We start from the raw sequence: 20,469 nt of genomic DNA on the forward strand, positions 1-20,469 counted from the left end.
TCCGGAGGTCCGTTCTTAACCTAAAACTGTTCTTACCCTTAAGCACCACTTTAGCTAATGGGGCTTCCTGCTGCTGCCGCGCCGCCAGAGCACGATTTCTGTTCTTATCCTGAAGCAAAGTTCTTCACCTGAAGCACTATTTCTGGGTTAGCGGAGTCTGTAACCTGAAGCATATGTAACCTGAGGTACCACTGTAAATTGATGAGATTCAGGACTGCGGCCTGACTCTCCGTTATTTAAAAGGAAGCCAATTCAATGTGCTAGGTTTGTTTTCAGATTTAATTTAATGAAATTTAGTCTTCTGCTTTCGTACAGGTTCCTGTCCCCACTAACTGCAGCAGTCCGAGTCTCTCCTCTCTTCTGAACTGTCTCTCATCTTGTAATCTTCGGCAGCGTCCCATTATTCTTTTCAAGTTGGGTGGCACTCTTCATTCCAACCATCCTAAGGTGGGGAGAAAAAGATGTAATCATTGCCCTGTGCACACACAATGGACATAAAATGGGACCAATGGCCAAAATAATGCACTAACTGCAGGTGTTCTGCCTCCTCCCAACTTGCATGTCCTACTGTCAATAACCAGTGCCAGATTTATGTATAAGCTAAACAAGCTATAGCTTAGGGCCCCACTCTCTTGGGGGCCCCCAAAAAAATTAAAGGAAAAAAAACTGGATGTACATTTCCAAAATACAGTGGTACCTCAGATTAAGAACTTAATTCGTTCTGGTGGACTGTTCTTAACCTGAGGTACCACTTTAGCTAATGGGGCCTCCTGCTGCCACCCCGCAATTTCTGTTCTCATCCTGAAGCAAAGTTCTTAACCCAAGGTACTATTTCTGGGTTAGCAGAGTCTGTAACCCGAAGCATCTGTAACCTGAAGTTTCTGTAACCCGAGGTACCACTGTATAAGATCAAAAACAAATAAAATAAAACCTACATACAACAACAGTGTTTTGTGTTGTGTAGGCTCCTATGATGTACCATACATATTTTGTTATGTGCAAATGGCTTTAGATACCTATTAGGTCCATTAATTACCATATAGCATATATTCAACACAAAAAACAGTGACAACTTGTTGTTGACAAAGAACAGCTGGACATATAAAGGGCCCCTTTACCTTCAGTAGCTTAAAAGGTAAAGGTAAAGGACCCCTGATAGTTAAGTCCAGTCGCAGACGACTTGGGTTGTGGTGTCATCTCGCTTTACACACCGAGGGAGCCGGCGTTTGTCCGCAGAAAGTTTTTCTGGGTCATGTGGCCAGCGTGACTAAGCCGCTTCTGGCAAAACCAGAGCAGCGCACGGAAACGCTGTTTACCTTCCCGCCGGAGCAGTACCTATTTATCTACTTGCACTTTGACATGCTTTCAAACTGCTAGGTTGGCAGGAGCAGGGACTGAGCAACAGGAGCTCAGCCCGTCGCGGGGATTCAAACTGCTGACCTTCTGATCAGCAAGCCCAAGAGGCTCAGTGGTTTAGACCACTTAGCTTAGGGCCTCATCAAACCTAAATCTGGCCCTGTCAATAACATGCCAAGTTTGGAAGATGGGGAATACAATACAAAGGCGGATTCTCTTTTGACATTAAAGGTAAAGGTACCCCTGCCCGTACGGGCCAGGCTTGACAGACTCTAGGGTTGTGCGCCCATCTCACTCAAAGAGGCCGGGGGCCAGTGCTGTCCGAGGACACTTCCGGGTCACATGGCCAGCGTGACATTGCTGCTCTGGCGAGCCAGAGCCGCACACGGAAACGCCGTTTACCTTCCCGCTAGTAAGCGGTCCCTATTTATCTACTTGCACCCGAGAGTGCTTTCGAACTGCTAGGTTGGCAGGCGCTGGGACCGAACAGCGGGAGCGCACCCCGCCACGGGGATTCAAACCGCCGACCTTACGATCGGCAAGCCCTAGGCGCTGAGGCTTTTACCCACAGCGCCACCCGCGTCCCTTTTGACATTATATAAAAGCTATTTACGGGGAGGATGGGGGCAAATCTCTGAAATATGATATGAACCCAACCAGTGGCAGATTTGCCATAAAGTACTTGCATTATTCCTGTGCATGTATATTAGACCAGAATAATACTTAGGTTGCAATTCTATACCCACTTACCTGGGAGCAAGTCCTATTGATGTCAATGTGACTTACTTCTGAGTAGATTTGCACAGGATTGTGCCGTTACAGTGTTGCTGTTTTTCAATGATTCTCTCTCACACAAGCTCAGTAAATCTTTGCAAACCCTATTTTAAAAACCCTGTGTTACATATTTTTAATCCTGAATTGCATGTGGGAGGCTCATGTTGGGAGCTAGCCGCTGAAGTGAAATCTAAAATGGAGATTTTACCCCTCACAGCTTATTCTCCTGGCGATAATGTTTCTGTCTTCCTTAACAACACCCAGGATTTGGAGCTGTCATTTGTTTATTTTTTCTTTTATACTAAGAAATTATCAGTTTAAAATTTCCCAAAAGGAAGCTGTCGCAAGTGACTGTCATTTCTTGGCTGGGCTGCAACATTTACTGATACTCTCCTGGGCAGCTTTTCATCTTACAGGATGCATGGTTCTTTTTTTAAAGCATGTATTTCCAATACCCAGAGCCTGGCAACATTACAAAAAACAAATCTGTGTCACCTTTAATATTCTTGTGCTGACCTCTCAGATCTTGAACAATAGAGGACAGACTGCATTCACTTCTGATCATGACTGGCGGCTGCCTAATATGGGGTGGGGTTCATCTTTTCCTAAATGTTTGTGGTTCAATTATCAGAAGTACTGAAAGCCTCCTTATTGATTGGAAGGGGCAAATTAGTTAAGATCTTCTCGTTAAACTGCTGATTTACCATTTATTAGCACCTGGGTTTTCTAGAACAGAAGACACCTATCACAGCAGGCAGGGACACAGCACTCTGGATAACCTGTTTTATTCAGCATTCGACTGGATCTGCCTGCACAAAATTTACACTGTCATTAGACCTACACTCCAGCTGTTATTGAGCAATTTATTCTGATTTGTTTAAAGGTAAAGGTAAAGGTACCCCTGCCCATACGGGCCAGTCGTGTCCGACTCTAGGGTTGTGCGCCCATCTCACTTAAGAGGCCGGGGTCCAGCGCTGTCCGGAGACACTTCCGGGTCACGTGGCCAGCGTGACGAAGCTGCTCTGGCGAGCCAGCACCAGCGCAGCACATGGAAACACCGTTTACCTTCCCGCCAGTAAGCGGTCCCTATTTATCTACTTGCACCCGGGGGTGCTTTCGAACTGCTAGGTGGGCAGGAGCTGGGACCGAACGACGGGAGCTCACCCCGCCGCGGGGATTCGAACCGCCGACCATGTGATCGGCAAGTCCTAGGCACTGAGGTTTTACCCACAGCGCCACCCGCGTCCCCTGATTTGTTTAGGGGGCAGTTATTTGGCAACAAGCCTTCGTCCTGATCTGCTTGCAGGGTGCTTACACCTCTTCCTAGTAACAATTTATTTATTATTGATTTCTAAAAATATTTATATACCAGTGCATCATAAAACATATATCACAGCGGTTTACAAGAATATAAAAAAACATAAAAGCAAACAATAAAATCACGAAAAGCTAAAAGCAAGTAAAAAGAAATCAAAAGCTCCATAGTATAATTATGCAAATCTATGAAGGACTTCCCTTTCTGTCTCGCCTGGATCTTCTAACATTCAGCTTTATTGACTGGCCCTGGGTTCTAATTTCATGAGAATAATAGAGAATCACAGAATAGGAACGGACCCTGAGGATCAGCCAGGGTTTCCCAAACTTTGGCCTCCAGCTGTTTTTGTACTATAGTTCCCATCATCCCTAATTATTGATCCTGCTAGCTGGGGATAATGGGAGTTGTAGCCCAAAAACAGCTGGAGACCTAAGTTTGGGAAGCTCCCTGCAATGCAGGAATATGCAGCTGTCACTTATGGAGATCAAACCTACAACCTTGGTGTGATCAATACCATGTTCTAACCGAGCTATTCATGAGAGAGGGAGAATAACTGAATCTGGAATTTCTCTTTGTTAAATTTTGTTTAAAGGTAAAGGTACCCCTGCCCATACAGGCCAGTCGTGTCCGACTCTAGGGTTGTGTGCTCATCTCACTCTATAGGCCGGGAGCCAGCGCTGTCCGCAGACACTTCCGGGTCACGTGGCCAGCATGACAAGCTGCATCTGGCGAGCCAGCACAGCACACGGAACGCCGTTTACCTTCCCGCTGGTAAGCGGTCCCTATTTATCTACTTGCACTTAAGGGTGCTTTCGAACTGCTAGGTGGGCAGGAACTGGGACCGAACGACGGAAGCTCACCCCACCACGGGGATTCGAACTGCCAACCATGCGATCGGCAAGTCCTAGGCGCTGAGGTTTTACCCACAGCGCCACCCGTGTCCCTAAATTTTGTTTAACGCTTATTTAAATTTCATTCCATAACTGCACGAAACGATATTTACACAAAATGCAAACATTAAATTACATACCGTATTTTTTGCTCTATAAGACTCACTTTTTCCCTCCTAAAAAGTAAGGGGAAATGTGTGTGCATCTTATGGAGCGAATGAAGGTTGTGCAGCTATCCCAGAAGCCAGAACAGCAAGAGGGATCGCTGCTTTCACTGCGCAGCGATCCCTCTTGCTGTTCTGGCTTCTGAGATTCAGAATATTTTTTTTCTTGTTTTCCTCCTCCAAAAACTAGGTGCGTCTTGTGGTCTGGTGCGTCTTATAGAGCGAAAAATACGGTAATTCACTAATGACACATCCAGTATGTTCCTACCAACACTTTTCACATTATCTCAAGAGATGAAAATGATTCCTTTCTCTTTCACGTAATCCTTTCTCTTTCATTTATGGTTTGCAATCGGGCCAACTCCAGCTTCCTCCACTGAATGGGAAATCATTCAAGGAGTCAGGCATAAGTTTAGAAGTTGACTCATTTCAATGTACATGAGCCTCCGATCAGCAACATGAAGAGATAGCCTTTGAAGAATGCGGCTGAGTCATGTGTGATATTAGTCACAAAGGCTAAGATGGGGGTGGGGAATCTATGTGAGCTGAAAACAAGGATTTGGGTGGAATTTTTTTTAAAAAAGCACCTTTGAGAGAGGAGACGTTGATACCATATCACATTACCACAGTTTGAATTTGAAAGAAAAAGAAGGCTTAGTAATTTTGACTGTTATTATATACTCCAGGCTTACTCAACCTCGGCCCTCCAGATATTTTTGGCCTACAACTCCCATGAAGGGCTCAGGAGCGCGACTCCGGCTGCAACGCTGGCTGCTGGCGGCAGCGGCTCTCTGAGAGGAGCGCACGAGGGCGGTGGGCAGCGGCGCGAGGCAGCCGGAAGGTCGGCCATCAGCCGGAAAGTCGGAGGGAGCCGGAGGAGCCGTCAGCCGGAAGGTGGGAGGGAGCCGGAGGAGCGGGGAAGCGAGCGTGCGACCGTCGCCATGACAGGAGAGGCAGGGCTGTTTCGTCTAGCGAAGCAAGCCCTTAGGAAAATTCGTCTTGCGAAGCACCTCAGAAAACGAAAAACCCTTTCGTCTAGCGAGTTTTTCGTCTTCCGAGGCATTCGTCTTGCGGGGTACCACTGTATGCGTAAATAAACCATATATCCTAAAGACACCACAGTCTCCGCTTTGCCTCATCCCCAAAGGGCAGGATCTCGTACTACTGTGGAGACTGAGGTGGTGTGCAATAATATTTAAGGATTCCTAGCCATGCTAGCTTATAGACCAGGCTTCTTCAAACTCTGCCCTCCAGAGGTTTTTGGCCTACAACTCCCATGATCCCTAGCTAGCAGGACCAGTGGTCAGTGATGATGGAAATTGTAGTTTCAAAACATCTGGAGGGCCGAGTTTGAGGAAGCTTGATATACTCCATTCTCTCTCTCTCTCTCAAATGACTTAGATTTGAGTATGGCTTTATTATTATTTATTAAATTTGCACACTGCCCTTCAACCAAAGATCTCAGGGTGGTTCACAACATAAAAATACAATAAAAGAAACACAAAGCACATAATAAATATAAGAACAAAAGCAAACTAATAATCCCGCTCCCCAACACATTTAAAAGGATTTCAGATGTTAATCGGCCAAAGATCTGGTTGAAGAGGAACGTTTTTGCATTGCGCCTAAAGACGTACAATGAAGGCACCAGTTGAACATTCCTGGGAAGAGCATTCCATAAACAGGGAGCCACCACAGAAAAGACCCTTTCTTGTGTTGCCACCCTCCGGATCTCGCATGGAGGAGGCACACAAAGGAGGACTTCAAATGATGAGGGAAGAATCTGGGTCGGTTCATGTGGAGAGAGGCAGTCCTTGAGGTACTGCGGTCCTAAGCCATTTATCTGATTTGTTTCCTTTTGCCTGTCGGCCACACTGAGAGCATGTATTTATTTATTTATCAGTCAATCATCTTGTGTACCAACCTTCATTGCAAAGCAACGACTTTTGCTTTTGGGCAGCATAGACAGCTTGTAAATAAATGATGGAAATTAATGTGTTTTCTAAAATTTCTTTTGCTTTGATTTTACCATGTCAAATGATGCTGTTAGCCGCCTAGGGTGTTATGCGTGGAAATGGAGCATCTAAATTTAATAAATACACGAAAGAAAGAGAGACAATCTCTCTGATAACTAATTATGAAACACAAATATTAATCTGGCGGTAATCCTAAACACGCTAATATATATATATCTAGCCTATTGAGTTTGAGGAAACTTCTGAGGAAACATGCTTAGAACTGCACTTATTATATAGTACATAGAACAGATTCCAAACTGGCTCTGTAAATTTAGACCTGACAGTGAGGAATAATGGTCAAGAAAACATATGAGCCTTGGTCTAAGAAGAAAGGCAGGATATGAATTTAAAAATAAAATATAGTGGATCTGACTCAGAACAAATCAGCTTCCTGTGTCCTTTTGCTGGACCAGGGCTACAGTCGGTTTCTATGTTTTTGGCAATTCACTGACTCTCTCATAACCCACCTCTTGTAAAGATAAAATTGGGGAATGGTCTATATGTGTACTTTCCTCTCATCCTTTAGTGGAAGGGCTTAATAAAAATGGGATAATTCACTTTTAAAAATGTGTTTGTATGCATAGTGTTAGTGGGGAAAACATTGTCCTTAACAGTAGAATAATTTATTTTCTGGTACAGCTGCCTTCAAGGAAGGAAATCCTAGGACCATTAGGCTTTCCTTGTACATAGTGCATACTTTCCAGAACATATGGCATAAACTGAAAAGAGCTGAAAATAAACTGCTGCAACTTGCAAAAGCCCTATGGCTCAGTGCGCTGACATTCTTTATTTCACCGTTAGTAGAAAACATTTGCCAAACTGTTCAGAAAACAACATGCCGTGTTTGTATTATGATGGAACGCTTCGTTTTCAGTATGGACACGATCCAAGCTAAGCACCTTTAACGTTCCAATGATTTCAATGGGAAATATATTAAAACATGCACTTAATTCTTCCATTGAGGGCAACGGTACTTAACAGTGATATATGTGAGGATGGAGGAACCTTGCAGGAAGAATGGGATATAAATGTGATTTTAATGTGAGGTGTGCCTATGAAAATATTCAGGCACTCCTAGTAAACATACTTTCAGTCCCATATAGTAGCTTATTTCTTTTACATTGTCTAAACGGCATTGTTTTTTTGGGTGTCATGCTATCCAGGGCTGGGCAGTGCTCCCAAAATCAACAAGACACAGGAACAGTGGAATTTCCCAGCCTTTTGTGCTGGTAGCCATCTTAATACAAAATATTTTTAAGCTCCTGTTACTTACAGATATTTTTTGAATGGTCTATGAAGCCGTGGAAATACCCTAGCCTAGTAAAAAAGAGGAAATGCGAAGGCGTAAACCTGATCTTTAAAAGTGGGAAAGAAAATTTCAACTCCTTTGCAGAACCGTTTATTTGAATCCACTGAATGTTTATTGAGGCCTTTCTGTGACCAGCTTTTATTTTGATCCGATCTGTCTGCTGCTAGCAACGCTCCCTTTCTCCAAAGGCCCCCCACTGTGGAGCTAAGGCTTGGACTTTTGCCTCAGTTAGGTTTTCAGATACACAATAGGAAAGGGAAAAGAAAGGGGATTTTCCCTCCTTTTCTTTTCAGCCTGCTGAGTAAACATTCATCAGCAGGAATTATGCAGGAAACACTGGAGCTCTGGGGTTTTGCGGGGTCACCTGGCTCTGAACATCTAGTGCCTCTGAACATAGATCATCATAAATCATAGAATTGTGGGGTTGGAAGGGACGACAAGAGCCATCTAGTCCAACCCCCCTGTGATGCAGAAATATTTTGCCCAGTGTGGGGCTCAAACCCACGACCCTGAGGTTAAGTCGTGCTCACGCTCTACCGACTGAGCTATCTGGGTGGGCAATCTCATGCTGGTGTGCTGCTGCTGCTTATATCAGCTCAGCCGTTTGGTGTGTTGGCAATGCTGATAAACCAACCCAGGAGCTGAATGAGTTGCCAGATTGCTCACTCATAGAAAGAAGAAGGAAAAACCCCAGAGGAGCCATAAAATGGGAGGTTTACAGAGAGGTCCTCAAGGGTGTCTCTCTGAAGACATGCGCCCCAGAATCAGGCAGCAGAGGGTGTTTCTAGATGCTGAGCGCATGATCCAGGAGAAGCCAAGCGCTTTGGTTTCGATAGAAGAGTTAAGCCAAGCATCACCTCTCTCCCACAATCCTATGTGCATGTTATGTACTGAGTTCAATAGGATCCAAAATGCAGCAGTCTGATTGGTCCTAGAACAATAGGATTCAGAATGCAGACATCTGATTGGTCCTAGAACAATGCAGCAGTATGATTGGTCCGCAGGAGCCACCCAATCCAGCTCCAGGTGGAAGTGAATCCACAACCCGATTGGCCTACAGGAGAATCCCGGAATTAGCCAATCACGTGCAGCCCATTGTATAAATAATGTATATAAAGCAGATATTTTGGGGGAACTTCCATTCCTCCTCACCAATATGAGCTGAATAAAGAGCATGAAATCCACTCTCGACTCCGAGTATATTTCAGTGCCCTTTCCGAGAAGTAAGGCTCACCAAACTCAGTTCAGTTCCATTTGGACAGCTGCTCCAGAAGGTTAGGTTGAGATGGTGACTGGCCCAAGGTTACCCGGTGAGCTTCATTTCATGGCTGAGTGGGGATTCGAACCCAGCTCTCCCAGGTCCCAGTCCAACACTCGAACCATTATGCCACACGGGCTCATGCTACGCAGCAGTGACTCAGCCAACTAAGCAACACAGCCCAACCATGGCCTCAGCTACTGACTCCAACTCCCATCATCCCTGACAACGGACCATGCTGACTGGGGCAGATGGTAGTTGTAGTCCAACAACACTGGGGGGGCACAGGGTTGGCTAACCCTGACATGCTGTTGCCACGCTGGTTCTGCTGTATGTCATGATCAGCTTGCAATCATTCCACTCTCCCTCCATAAACCCACACAGGTTAGGGGAAACTGCTGCAGTTGCTAATTTTAAAGGCTGGGAAGCAGGGAAGGATAGGAGAAGGGGCTCAGGTCTGAAGATAGAGGCTGGGGAAAAAAAGCTTTTTTTAAAAAAAAGTTTTAAAATATATATGGAATTTGCCATTAGTTCACCAGCGCCATCTAGTGCCACATTTGTATAATGCACTTAAAACATTATATTTGCAGCTGCATAGCTGAGTCCACAATTTGGGAATCCAAAGTCAGCACTACTGCATGTGGCACAAGCACTTCCTAAAAAACAAACAAACCCAAAGTTAACGCACCTGGGAAAATAGCCAGTAAGCCATATTTTATTATAGGTCGGAGCAGTTAAGGAACTTGTTTTATGAGTGGCAACAACTGTGGAAGAAGTGAGGAGGACAGAGTGTGCACCGATGTTATTTCCTGGAAATAGGTATCAGATTTAACAAGGAAATCTTTGCATCCCTCATCACTAAATGCTGGCAGCGTCTCTTGTTTGTCCAAGGCTCAGGGAATTGTGTGCCTCCAGCCTCCATGCTAGATTCAACTTGAGCCATATAGCATAAGAATGCATAGTTTATAAATATCATTTCTTTTTTGTTTTGTTTTTAATATTAACTCTTCCTCAAACTTCTGCACAGCAGTATCTTGGAGAGGATCCAAGGTGCTTGAGAACAGCGGGCGAGCCTAGCCTGATATGAGTTCTGCATTATTTTTTCAAGTGCTTAGTTGACAACAATTTAAATAGAAGCTTGCTCTTTGGGTCAAATAAGAACTTGGCATACAGCAAGACGAGATATTCTGCACTGAGAAGGAACTAAATAAAGGAATCACACAACACCAGGAAGATTGGATTTTGCCACAGTCTGGGCTGACACCAGACATCAGGGGACTAATAATAATAGTAATAGTAACAACAACAACAACAACAACAACAACAACAACAACAACAACAACAACAACAACAGAAGATGATGATGAAGAAGAAGAAGAAGAAGAAGAAGAAGAAGAAGAAGAAGAAGAAGAAGTTGTATTCTGTCCATCTGACTGGTTTGCCCCAGTCACTCTGGACGGCTTCTAACAGAATATAAAAGAGCACATGATACATCAGACATCAAAAACTTCCCACTACAGGGCTACCTTCAGATGTCTACAGAGGTTGCATAACTGGTTATTTGTTTGACATTTGATGGGAGGTCATTCCACAGGGCGGGTGCCACTGCTGAGCAGGCCCTCTGCCTGGTTCCCTGCAACTTCACTTCTTGCAGTGAGGGAACCGTCAGAAGGTCCACCCTCAGAGATGCTCCTTCAGGTATACAGGGCCACAGCCATTTAGGGTTACAAAGGTCAGAGCAGTGCTCCCAATGAGACGCCAGCCCAACCCACCCCCCTCCACCGGTGGTGGCCCATCTTGTTTTGCCACCTGAGGCAAAATGAGAATGGCTCCCCTGGCCCACCACTGCTCCCCTCCCCACTTCCACTGTTCGCTCCACCACTTCCACCACAACTGGAATGTGTCCCTCTCTTGTAAACTTGAGAAGGGGACATCAAGAGAAGGGGCTTTCCGCAAGGCCTTCCACTCGACTTCCCCTCCCCTGGAATGGGGGAGAAGAGTGGCAACGCCACATGCCAGAACACCCTCCTCTCACAGAAACTCAGTAAGAATTTCGGACGTCGTTCCGGTAATCCGACGTTTCATCGCTTAAAGAGCTTAGTCATCAGCCTCCTTCAGATTTAACAAACTGAAAGACATCATCCTCTTTCTATGCTTCCCCCGATGGAAACATGCAGATGGAGACAGATATACCCCTGCTTAAAGTCCTTTACATACTGTCTCTCTTGTATATTATTTACTACAAAGCTCGATGACTAAGATCTTTAGCGACAAAACGTTGGATTACCGGAACGACGTCCAAGCACTGAACCACTGGTATATCACATGTGGATTCTTTATTACTGCGTTTGCAATTGTTCAAGATAAAATCTATTTTTGAAAGGGAAGAAATGAGCACTGAACCACCGGTGTATTACAAGCAAACTCTTTATTTACTGTGTTTGCTATTGTTTAAGATAAAACCGATTTGGTTTTATGGACGGTTATCGTTTGTTTACAGATAGTTGCTTTGGTGATATTATCTTGTGCCGATTGCAGTCGTCATCGCATCCCCACCCTGTTCATTGTTTTATTGTTAGGAGCCAGCAAGGGTCAGAACTGATGGTGGGCTCCCAGCATGCAGTTTGCTGAACTGCACACCTGCCATATATAACGCAAACTGGGAGGAAGCTGCAATTTCCCTGTATAGGAAAGTTTTAAATGTTTGATGTTTTATTGTGTTTTTAATATTTTGTTGGGGGCCCAACAAAATCATCATCATCAACAGCAATAAATTGTATTAAAATAGTAATTTTTCTATAAAAATATATAATATATAATTATGAAACTAATTATAATATAATTATAATAGTGCATCTGTTTCTGCCCTAAATTCAGCTGGGTGCAAAATAAGTCCTGAACGTATTGTTGTAGGTGCTGCCTACTCAAATGCCAAGAGATCCAGGGGCGGATGGGGCAGACTAGGAAGAACTTGATGATGCCGAGAGCTGTTTGACAGTGGAACGGTCTCCCTTGGGAGGTGGTGGACTCTCCTTCATTGGAGGTTTTTAAGCAGAGGTTGGATGGACATCTGTCATGGATGCTTTAGTTGAGACTCTTGCATTGCAGGGGGGTTGGACTATGGTTCCCATACGTCCAGAATTTCCCAGACATAGCCAGGATTCTGCCATCGTTAGCATTTCCAGGTGGGAATCTGGACGTATAGCAGCCCATGTCAGCGATTTCCCATTAAAAATGCTGTATTTTTTGCTCTATATGACGCACCCGACCATAGGACGCACCTTGTTTTAGAGGGGGAGAACAAGAAAAATAATACTTCTCCCCCTCTCTGTGCAGCGCCCCTTCAGCGAAGCGGCAGGAGAAACAGAGCCCCTTCCATTTCTCCTCCCGCTTAGCTGAAGGGCCACCTACCCTTCAGCGAAAGTAACCCGAAGCCTCCGGAGCGCAGCAGGAGCTCCCGTCGCACTCTGGAGGCTTCAGGCGGCTATCCTTGAAGCCTGGAGAATGAGAGGGGTCGGTGCGCTCTCCAGGCTTCAGCGAAAGCAACGCGAAGCCTCCAGAGTGCGGTGGGAGCGCTCCCTCTGCGCTTCGGAGGCTTCGCATTGCTATCGCTGAAGCCAAGGAGCCTGTATTTGCTGCATAAGACGCACACACATTTCCCCTTAATTTTTGGAGGGGAAAATGTGCATCTTATACAGCGAAAAATACGGTAGCTCAAAAATGTTTTGTTTAGATTTGGGAGGGAAAGCTCAACAACTTTGGGCAAAACGAAGAGAAGCTCAACAACTTTTCTCCCCCCAGCAAAAACAAAAAAGAGCTCAGCAACTTTGCCCAATAAAGCTCAACAACTTTTGTGTCCGGACTTTCACTTTTTGAAATATGGCAACCCTAGGTTGGACCAATTGACCCAACTCTATGATAGGGTGCCTGGATTCAAAGCTGGAGGATGCAGCTATCCCTTTACATCTTTTGACACTTCTTTGCCTTTGGGGGCCAAAGGAGATAAAGCAGTTGCAGTATATAGGCCCTTCTCTCTCTCTGACCCATTGCACAAGGGCTAGGCTCCAGGCATGTCGCACAACAAGTGGGGGAGTTGGCAAGGACTGAGCAAGACAAGGTGTGGCTACTTTATTTCCTCCCACATCAGGAGATTCAGTTACTTAGGGACAGCTTTCAGACTATGCTGAAAGCAAAGGGGGAAATAAGCAGGATGTTCAGGAGTCAGGAAATTAGGGCTTCAGTGTTCTGCGTGTTGCTTAACATCCCTCACTATGATTAGCAGAAATACACACACACACACACACACACACGGAAATATCCTTAGTTCACAAGGTCAATCTGCCTTGCCAAATTAGGGCTTCTTTGGCACAGGGTTTTGTAAAGAGATTTCATTCTCTTTAAGTTCAGAGCATACATGGTTGGTGGCCATTTCCTGGAACCGTTAGCTTTCAATGAAGGCAGGGGTCTGTGACCTCTGCAGATCCAGGGACATATTTATCGAAGGAAAAAAACCCTAAGAAACTCTTGTGCGCACCACAAAATACCCATTTCACCAACAGGGAGACAATGGCAATGTTCAGAACGTTTCCCCCTCAACCCAAACCCAGGCAGAACGCCGATAAAAATAAAATGCACAGGGTTGGTGGGTGGAATCAGACAACATCCTGCCAAAAACAAGCAACAAACAACTCCACATCCAAAGCCATTTTTAAAAAGGGGGGGGGGTGCAAGACAGAAGGAGGGCCATCTGACATGAATGCTTTGGCCTAGATTCCAGCATTCCAGAGGGTTGAATAGATAATCCTTGGGACCCCTTCTATAGGGCTTCAACAGATGCCATGGTCTGAGAACGCCATGGTGCCCAGGGGCATATTTGGGATCCCAGATGTAGGAGTTGATGATCTCAGTTTGAAAAATCCCCCACAGGATAACATTGCTGGCGTTATTTACAATTTCTGGGACCATGGGAGCTCATTAAACTTCAATCCCAGGGACCTGTAAACTAATCTCTCCCACTCTGAGTGGGAAAATCCCTACTGATTTCCATCTCTTCTACTTTAAATCCTGTTCTTTTAAGTCCAGCCATTGTTCTGGTTACTTTAATCTTTGCAGGGATTTCCAGTGCAATGTTATATTCCCAAATAAGGTAGGAATCTGCTTGTTTTGGCTACTCAAAACTACAGGAGATGTTGGAGATGACTGACTGAATCTCCAGTCTCAATCTTTGTAAAGAGCAGGGGCAGGAAGGCCTGATGAGGACTGAGACTACAATGCTGGGAGAATTTTGTGGGGACCATTTTCCTGAAGAAAACCACCCCCCTGGAGCTGCTATTTGCCCTGGTAAGGGGCAGCGTACAATACAAACATGAAAGTTTTCCTCCATTGCCATAGACGTGACCCTAATCTTCCCATAGATACTTTCCCCAGACTTTTAAGGACTTTTAGTTTGGCTCTCATGGTCGGCCAATTGGTGCCAAAGAAGGACAGAACTTTTTTTATGTATGCCACAACAGCAGCAAGAATACTCATTGCAAAGTATTGGAAGACACAAGATTTACCCACCCGGGAAGAATGGCAGATGAAGCTGATGGACTACATGGAATTGGCGGAAATGACTGGCAGAATCCGAGACCAGGGAGAAGAGTCGGTGGAAGAAGATTGGAAAAAATTTAAAGTATATTTACAGAAATACTGCAAAATTAATGAATTTTAGAAGAATGCTGGAATGAAGTTATATGGTTTTAGCAGAAATGTTATAAAGAATTAAGTAAAAACTGATTGTTAATGGGACAAAGTAGAAAATTTAAAGTTAGATTGTGTTAAGATAAAGAACAAAAAATGGAAAAAGATGGAAAGGATTTGCTGAAATAGCTAATTGAACTAGAATACAAAAAAGGGAGGTGTGAGGAGGTCAATGAAACAAGTAAATGAAAGGTAAAGATAAGGAAATATTGGATGTGTTTTTAAATGTTTTTGTTTTTCTTGTTGTTTTGATGTATTGTTTTTTCTGTTTTTCTTTTTATTTTTGATGTATTGTTTGTTAAAAAATTTTATTGTTTCTTTTCTTTTTTTCTTTTTCTGTAACTATAAAACTTCTAATAAATACTATTTAAAAAAAATAGTTTGGCTCTCAGCTCAGCTCTCTGCCGGTTAATGAAGGTAAAGTCTGAGCTTAGATTTAGGGCCTCACAGGTAGTATTTGCTAGCAATGGCTATGTCAAAAAACTACAGAAGAAAATAAAATAGATTGGCCTGCACCTTCTAGGTGCATGACAGCACCCCTGGTTTTTTGCTTGTTTGTTTTTCAATTCCCAACAGGCAGCAAAGCAAGGTGACTTCTAGATACCTTGGTGTGGGCCACCATCCATGGTTGGTCAGGTGTGCTTGGTTTGGTGAGGAGGAGTCTTATAACTTGTGCAGACCTATCAGAAATCATTGAAGAAAACTAGATGGACAGGCTCATACCTTGCAAGTGTCCCAGAAAAACTGGGACATCCCGTTCCCATCCCCACAAGAGCGTGGTGGCCACTTGGGGCACCATGATCTCACCCCAAGATTTCTCCCCGAAAGAGCGCTACTTTCAGGGCCGCGATCTCACACCACGCCTCAAAATGTCTGTTTTGGGGTGCTGTGTGAGCATGCTCCCTCAAAGCATGTCTTTTGGGCTCTGTGATCTCCTGCGGGTCATGTGACTCTCATGGGAGCACCAACGGGAAGACACGCAACCTGGTTTGGGGACTCAAAATGTTGGCAGGTATGCAGTCTGCTTGTCCTCTTCCTTGTCTGTCTTTCTTTGGCCAAAGTTGTTGAGCCAAAAATTCAACGCTTTTGATATGGGCTGCTGTAGGCCTGGATTTTCATGGACACTTTAGCCGCTATTTGATACTTTGCCCGGACGCCATTTTCGACGGACGAATCCTGACTATGTATGGCAGCCCTATCAGAATTCTCAAAGCCAGAAAGATTATCAACCATGCCTTCTATTTCACTTTGTATTTATTTTGCCCCACTGCTGGAGCAGCAGCCAATGTTTCATCCATAAGCACATGTCTGCTCAAAGTTCACAGAAGTTTCCTGTTCCCTCCTCTCCTGTGCAGCCAAGTTGTACCTCCTATCCTAAGGGTCAAGGGCCCCTCCTGGGCAATATAGGATGGGCTGCAAGAGGCTTCTGTAGGAGCAGAGAATAACCTAGTATTGGATTGGGTGAAGACTGATTTGGGGGCAATTCCCTCTTCACCCAGCAGCCCGCTGTACCTTGTTCCACACTGTCCAGTAGACCACACTGAGAAGGTTTCAATGGGCTGCAAGAGGCAGGAGGGGAACAAAACGTTTCTTCCTTGAACTTCCTTAAAGTAACTCATTTAAGGCTTCAAGCATGTGTCTCTTACAGCTCAAGCTCACTCATGCCTAAGCATAAAAGGTAAAGGAACCCCTGACCATTAGGTCCAGTCGTGGCCGACTCTGGGGTTGCGACGCTCATCTCGCTTTATTGGCTGAGGGAGCCGGTGTACAGCTTCCGGGTCATGTGGCCAGCATGACTAAGCCATTTCTGGTAAACCAGAGCAGCACATGGAAATGCTGTTTACCTTCCCACCGGAGTGGTACCTATTTATCTACTTGCACTTTGACATGCTTTTGAACTGCTAGGTTGGCAGGAGCAGGGACCAAGCAATGGGAGCTCACCCCGTCATGGGGATTCAAACCGCGACGTTTTGATTGGCAAGTCCTAGGCTCTGTGGTTTAACCCACAGCGCCACCCGCGTCCCTATGCCTAAGCATAATTCATAGTAAATAAGATCTTGTGGTGCTTTAAAGACTAAGGGTTGAATCAAGACCAAGTTAACTGAATCCACAGTGCAAATATCAATAGGGCAAGTTAGTCGTGGCTTAATTTAAATCCCACTGATTTAAATTAACTCAGTTGCAGAAATTTACTGCAGCCTAAACTTTCAAAGAGTAAAACCGGTGCAGCAAATCTGTGGTCTTCCACCAGCAACCATTGGTCCCAGCAACCATGGCCAATGGTCATGGATGTATTGCGTGTGTGGTTTGTGCGTTAAGATGTGCCTGTTGGTTTGTCTGTTCTAAAAAAAGAACAGAGATGCCAGAGACAAACGACTTCTCAATTTCAATGCAGCCAACCTGCTAGGCGGAATCTGCCTGAAGAACAGCACCATCTAGCTTCACTACGAGAAAAAGCCTCCATTGGCTCAAAGATATTCCGATCACTTAGAACTGGTTCCTTTGTAAAGGGAAGGGGTTATTTACTTTTTCCACGACTCAAGATCAGCTAGAGAGCACAAGGAGCTGATGGAAGGGACAAGGGCACAATCACGAGAGAACTCAGAAAAATGGGCAGGGAGTGGCAAGATGTGTTTACCGCATTATGAAGGAAGCAAATAACACACACATTAGCGTAACTGGTTTTTTAGCAGAGGAGTGTTCAAGCGAAGGTGGGAATTCGTTGCCTTTCTATGTCACGCCTTGTTTCGTGCAAAAATTAAAAAATCAATTTGCAGACTATTTTTGCTTTCAGGCAGGGGTAAAATGAAAAATCCCATGTTGGGTGAAAGCCAAGCAGCTTGTGCCTCTCTAGCCCAACTCTATGGTGTAGAGCAGACACTCTGGCCTTATCGCATTGCCCCATAATGGAAAGGATTGGATTCTGCTATCCATTGCTGCCACTACGTGAATACAATTAATTTCTCTCTAGGCCTGTCAATAAATGGCAGGAGTATCGGCCACAAGCCGGGTTTAGACAGCCTAGAATCGTAGGTTATATATTACTGGATTATCTTCCATAAAATGAAGTATAAGCCTTCTGTGTATTAACAAAAGCATCTATGATTCACATGCTACCTGAGGCCTCTACTGTACAATGAATGTGTCACCAAAGGTTCCTTCTTTGCCTCTGTTCCATCTGCTTAACCTTACTTTTCTTTCTCATCATGTTCCTGCTGGTACTAAGCGAGCCCCGAAACCTAGTAAACTCTTATTTCTGTTCACTGTCAGTCTTCTGATGTCACGGCGGGTCTTTGTTACCCTTTTGAATGAGTCAGAAGCCCACACGCCATGCTTCCTTCCTTTCATGTCATAAAAGTTCCTAGCAAGCCTCAGGCTACAAAATTTAGCTACGTGGAGAAAATGGGAAAACCAGATTCAATGCTCCATTTCCGAGGTCAGTGGGCAACTTTGGGCAAGAGGACTGTAACAATCTTTGACATACGCACTTTTCATCGTGCAGGATGCTTGAACAGTTCGCTGTACTGAAGCAAAAATGAGGGGAGGCGATGATAAACGACCCCATGCTTAATCTGCCACCTCAGAAATGATGTTGTGCTGCAGAAATGGTGCCTATTCTAAGATTGGGTGAATCTGTTCATTTCAATTTCTCCCCGTTTCTAATTTTTCCAGCCTGAAATTCAGTTCACCACATTTTCACACCAGTCTGATTTTTTAAAATGCAATTTAACAGCATTTGAGTTCAAAAACTCACAAAGCAATTTCCCCCAATATAATGCATGTGATGGTACACGTTACCCAGTATATGCATTTTTGTAAATGGCTGGCGGGTGGACCTGAGGGAAGCCTGCTTCCCTCAGGTCCACTCCCCAAAACCATGTCCCCCAGGCCGCCACTGATTGGCTAGTTTGAATATCAGGTTTGGCGAAGGGCGTTAAGCGGCCATTTTGTACACATTACTTGTTCGGAGAACTGCAAAATCTGGAGAAGTGCAAATTTCAAAGAATGGCTGTGTTGGTTCACATATTCTGTGAGGCGCCCTGAGATCTACGATGAAGGGCAGTATATAAATCTGATAAAATAGATTAATAAATAAAATATTGTTCTGAAAGTGCAAATTAAGTAGAGCTTCAAAGGCAAACTGAATAGAATTTCTCCCCATCTGTCATGTGTTCATATCACCATATACAACACGTGGCATAGCAACACTGCATAACTGGGTAAATGGAAAAGCATTGAGGTTGAGTGGACATTATGGTCTTGGTTGCATGTCATGATAAGCAGCAAATTGTGTTGAACCATGGTTATGAATGTGCCTCTCCCTGCTATGTGGGTCCCTGCATAACTCAGACAAGCTATACCATGGCTTGCCATGTCATCTGAACCCAAACCATAGTTCGTTTGTTTCAAACAAGTGATTGCCTACGATACAGACGTAAACTTTTCTGGCTTGCCACTTGTGGCTTGTTCGAAACAAACAAACATGTCTCCGTCTAGGTTCAGATGAGCTGAGAAGCCATAATTTGGCTTATTTGAGTCATATGCCCATCACACATCTGAGACAGGGAGAAAAGCTGTTCGCTTTCAGGCCAAAGGAGCTGGTGTTTATCCGCAGACAGCTTTCCAGGTCATGTGTCCAGCATGACTAAACCAAATCAAATCAAATATCTTTAATACGGTCAGTGACCAGAAAGCAGCATGACTAAACCATTTCTGGCGCAATGAAACACCGTGACAGAAACCAGAGTGCATGGAAACACCGTTTACCTTTCCGCCGCAGCAGTACCTATTTATCTACTTGCATTGGCGTGCTTTCGAACAGATAGGCTGGCAGGAGCTGGGACAGAAGTGGGAGCTCACCCCATCGTGGGTATTCGAACCACCGACCTTTTGATCGGCAAGTCCACGAAGCTCAGTGGTTTAGACTACAGTGCCGCCTGCGTCGGCAGGGGAGCAGTATGTTCACAATTAAACCATGGTTTAAGACAAACTGGAGCTTATAGTGACCTGGGAACCAGGCCATTGGGTTCATGCAGACAAGTTATCACTTAAAGCTACCATGAACACGGGACAACTGAGCCTCAGTATCAGAAAAAATGGCTTCCCACTCTGGTTCCCACCACGGCTAGGGCTACCCCAAAATTCAACACACATCAGTTTCAATAGTTCCTGGAATGTCTGTGGGTATTAGACAAAACTGGAAATGCATGATGTATAACTACTTAACAGAGGACGAGAGCTGTCACGACTCCACTAAATATCGAGTTCTGAGCAGATGCTTGGTTGTTTACTGCCAACTGTGAAGTACGGCTACAGCTTGACATTGAAAACGGGTGAGATTTTGTTCAGGTTTCCATTTGTTTGTTTCTTTTAAAGTGCACATTCTTTAAAAGCAGCCTCCAAGAAAAAGGATGGCATTTTATAGAAAAAAAATTTAAAGTCTCTCTCTCTCTCTCTCTCTCTCTCTCTCTCTCTCTCTCTCTTTACTTTGATTCCCAAATCCTTTTAGATGCTGTGCTGTGAAGAACAGGGACAGGAAAGGAAAACCTTTAGATGTACTGTACATTTCCCAAGGCACGGTGAAGGATGCAGTGCTCCCCACTATTTCTGCATCTGGAGTTGCCTCCAGACTGTCAATGTTTT

General features: G+C 44.6%; 1 protein-coding gene across 6 annotated transcripts in view; it reads right to left on the reverse strand.

The window, feature by feature from the left end:
- Positions 1 to 265: 265 nt before the first annotated feature.
- The window catches only part of CDC14A (cell division cycle 14A), a 98,550-nt gene continuing 78,346 nt past the window's right edge, over positions 266 to 20,469 (reverse strand). For all 6 annotated transcript variants that reach the window (XM_083445188.1, XM_083445190.1, XM_083445186.1 and 3 more), the window contains one exon: positions 266 to 442. In XM_083445188.1, the coding sequence (XP_083301314.1) occupies positions 410 to 442 (33 nt within the window). In that variant the 3' untranslated portion in view covers positions 266 to 409. The remainder of the gene's footprint in view (positions 443 to 20,469) is intronic.

This window comes from Podarcis tiliguerta (genome assembly GCF_965153285.1).
Source record: "Podarcis tiliguerta genome assembly, chromosome: 6".
In the NCBI taxonomy this organism is placed as follows: Eukaryota; Metazoa; Chordata; class Lepidosauria; order Squamata; family Lacertidae; genus Podarcis; species Podarcis tiliguerta.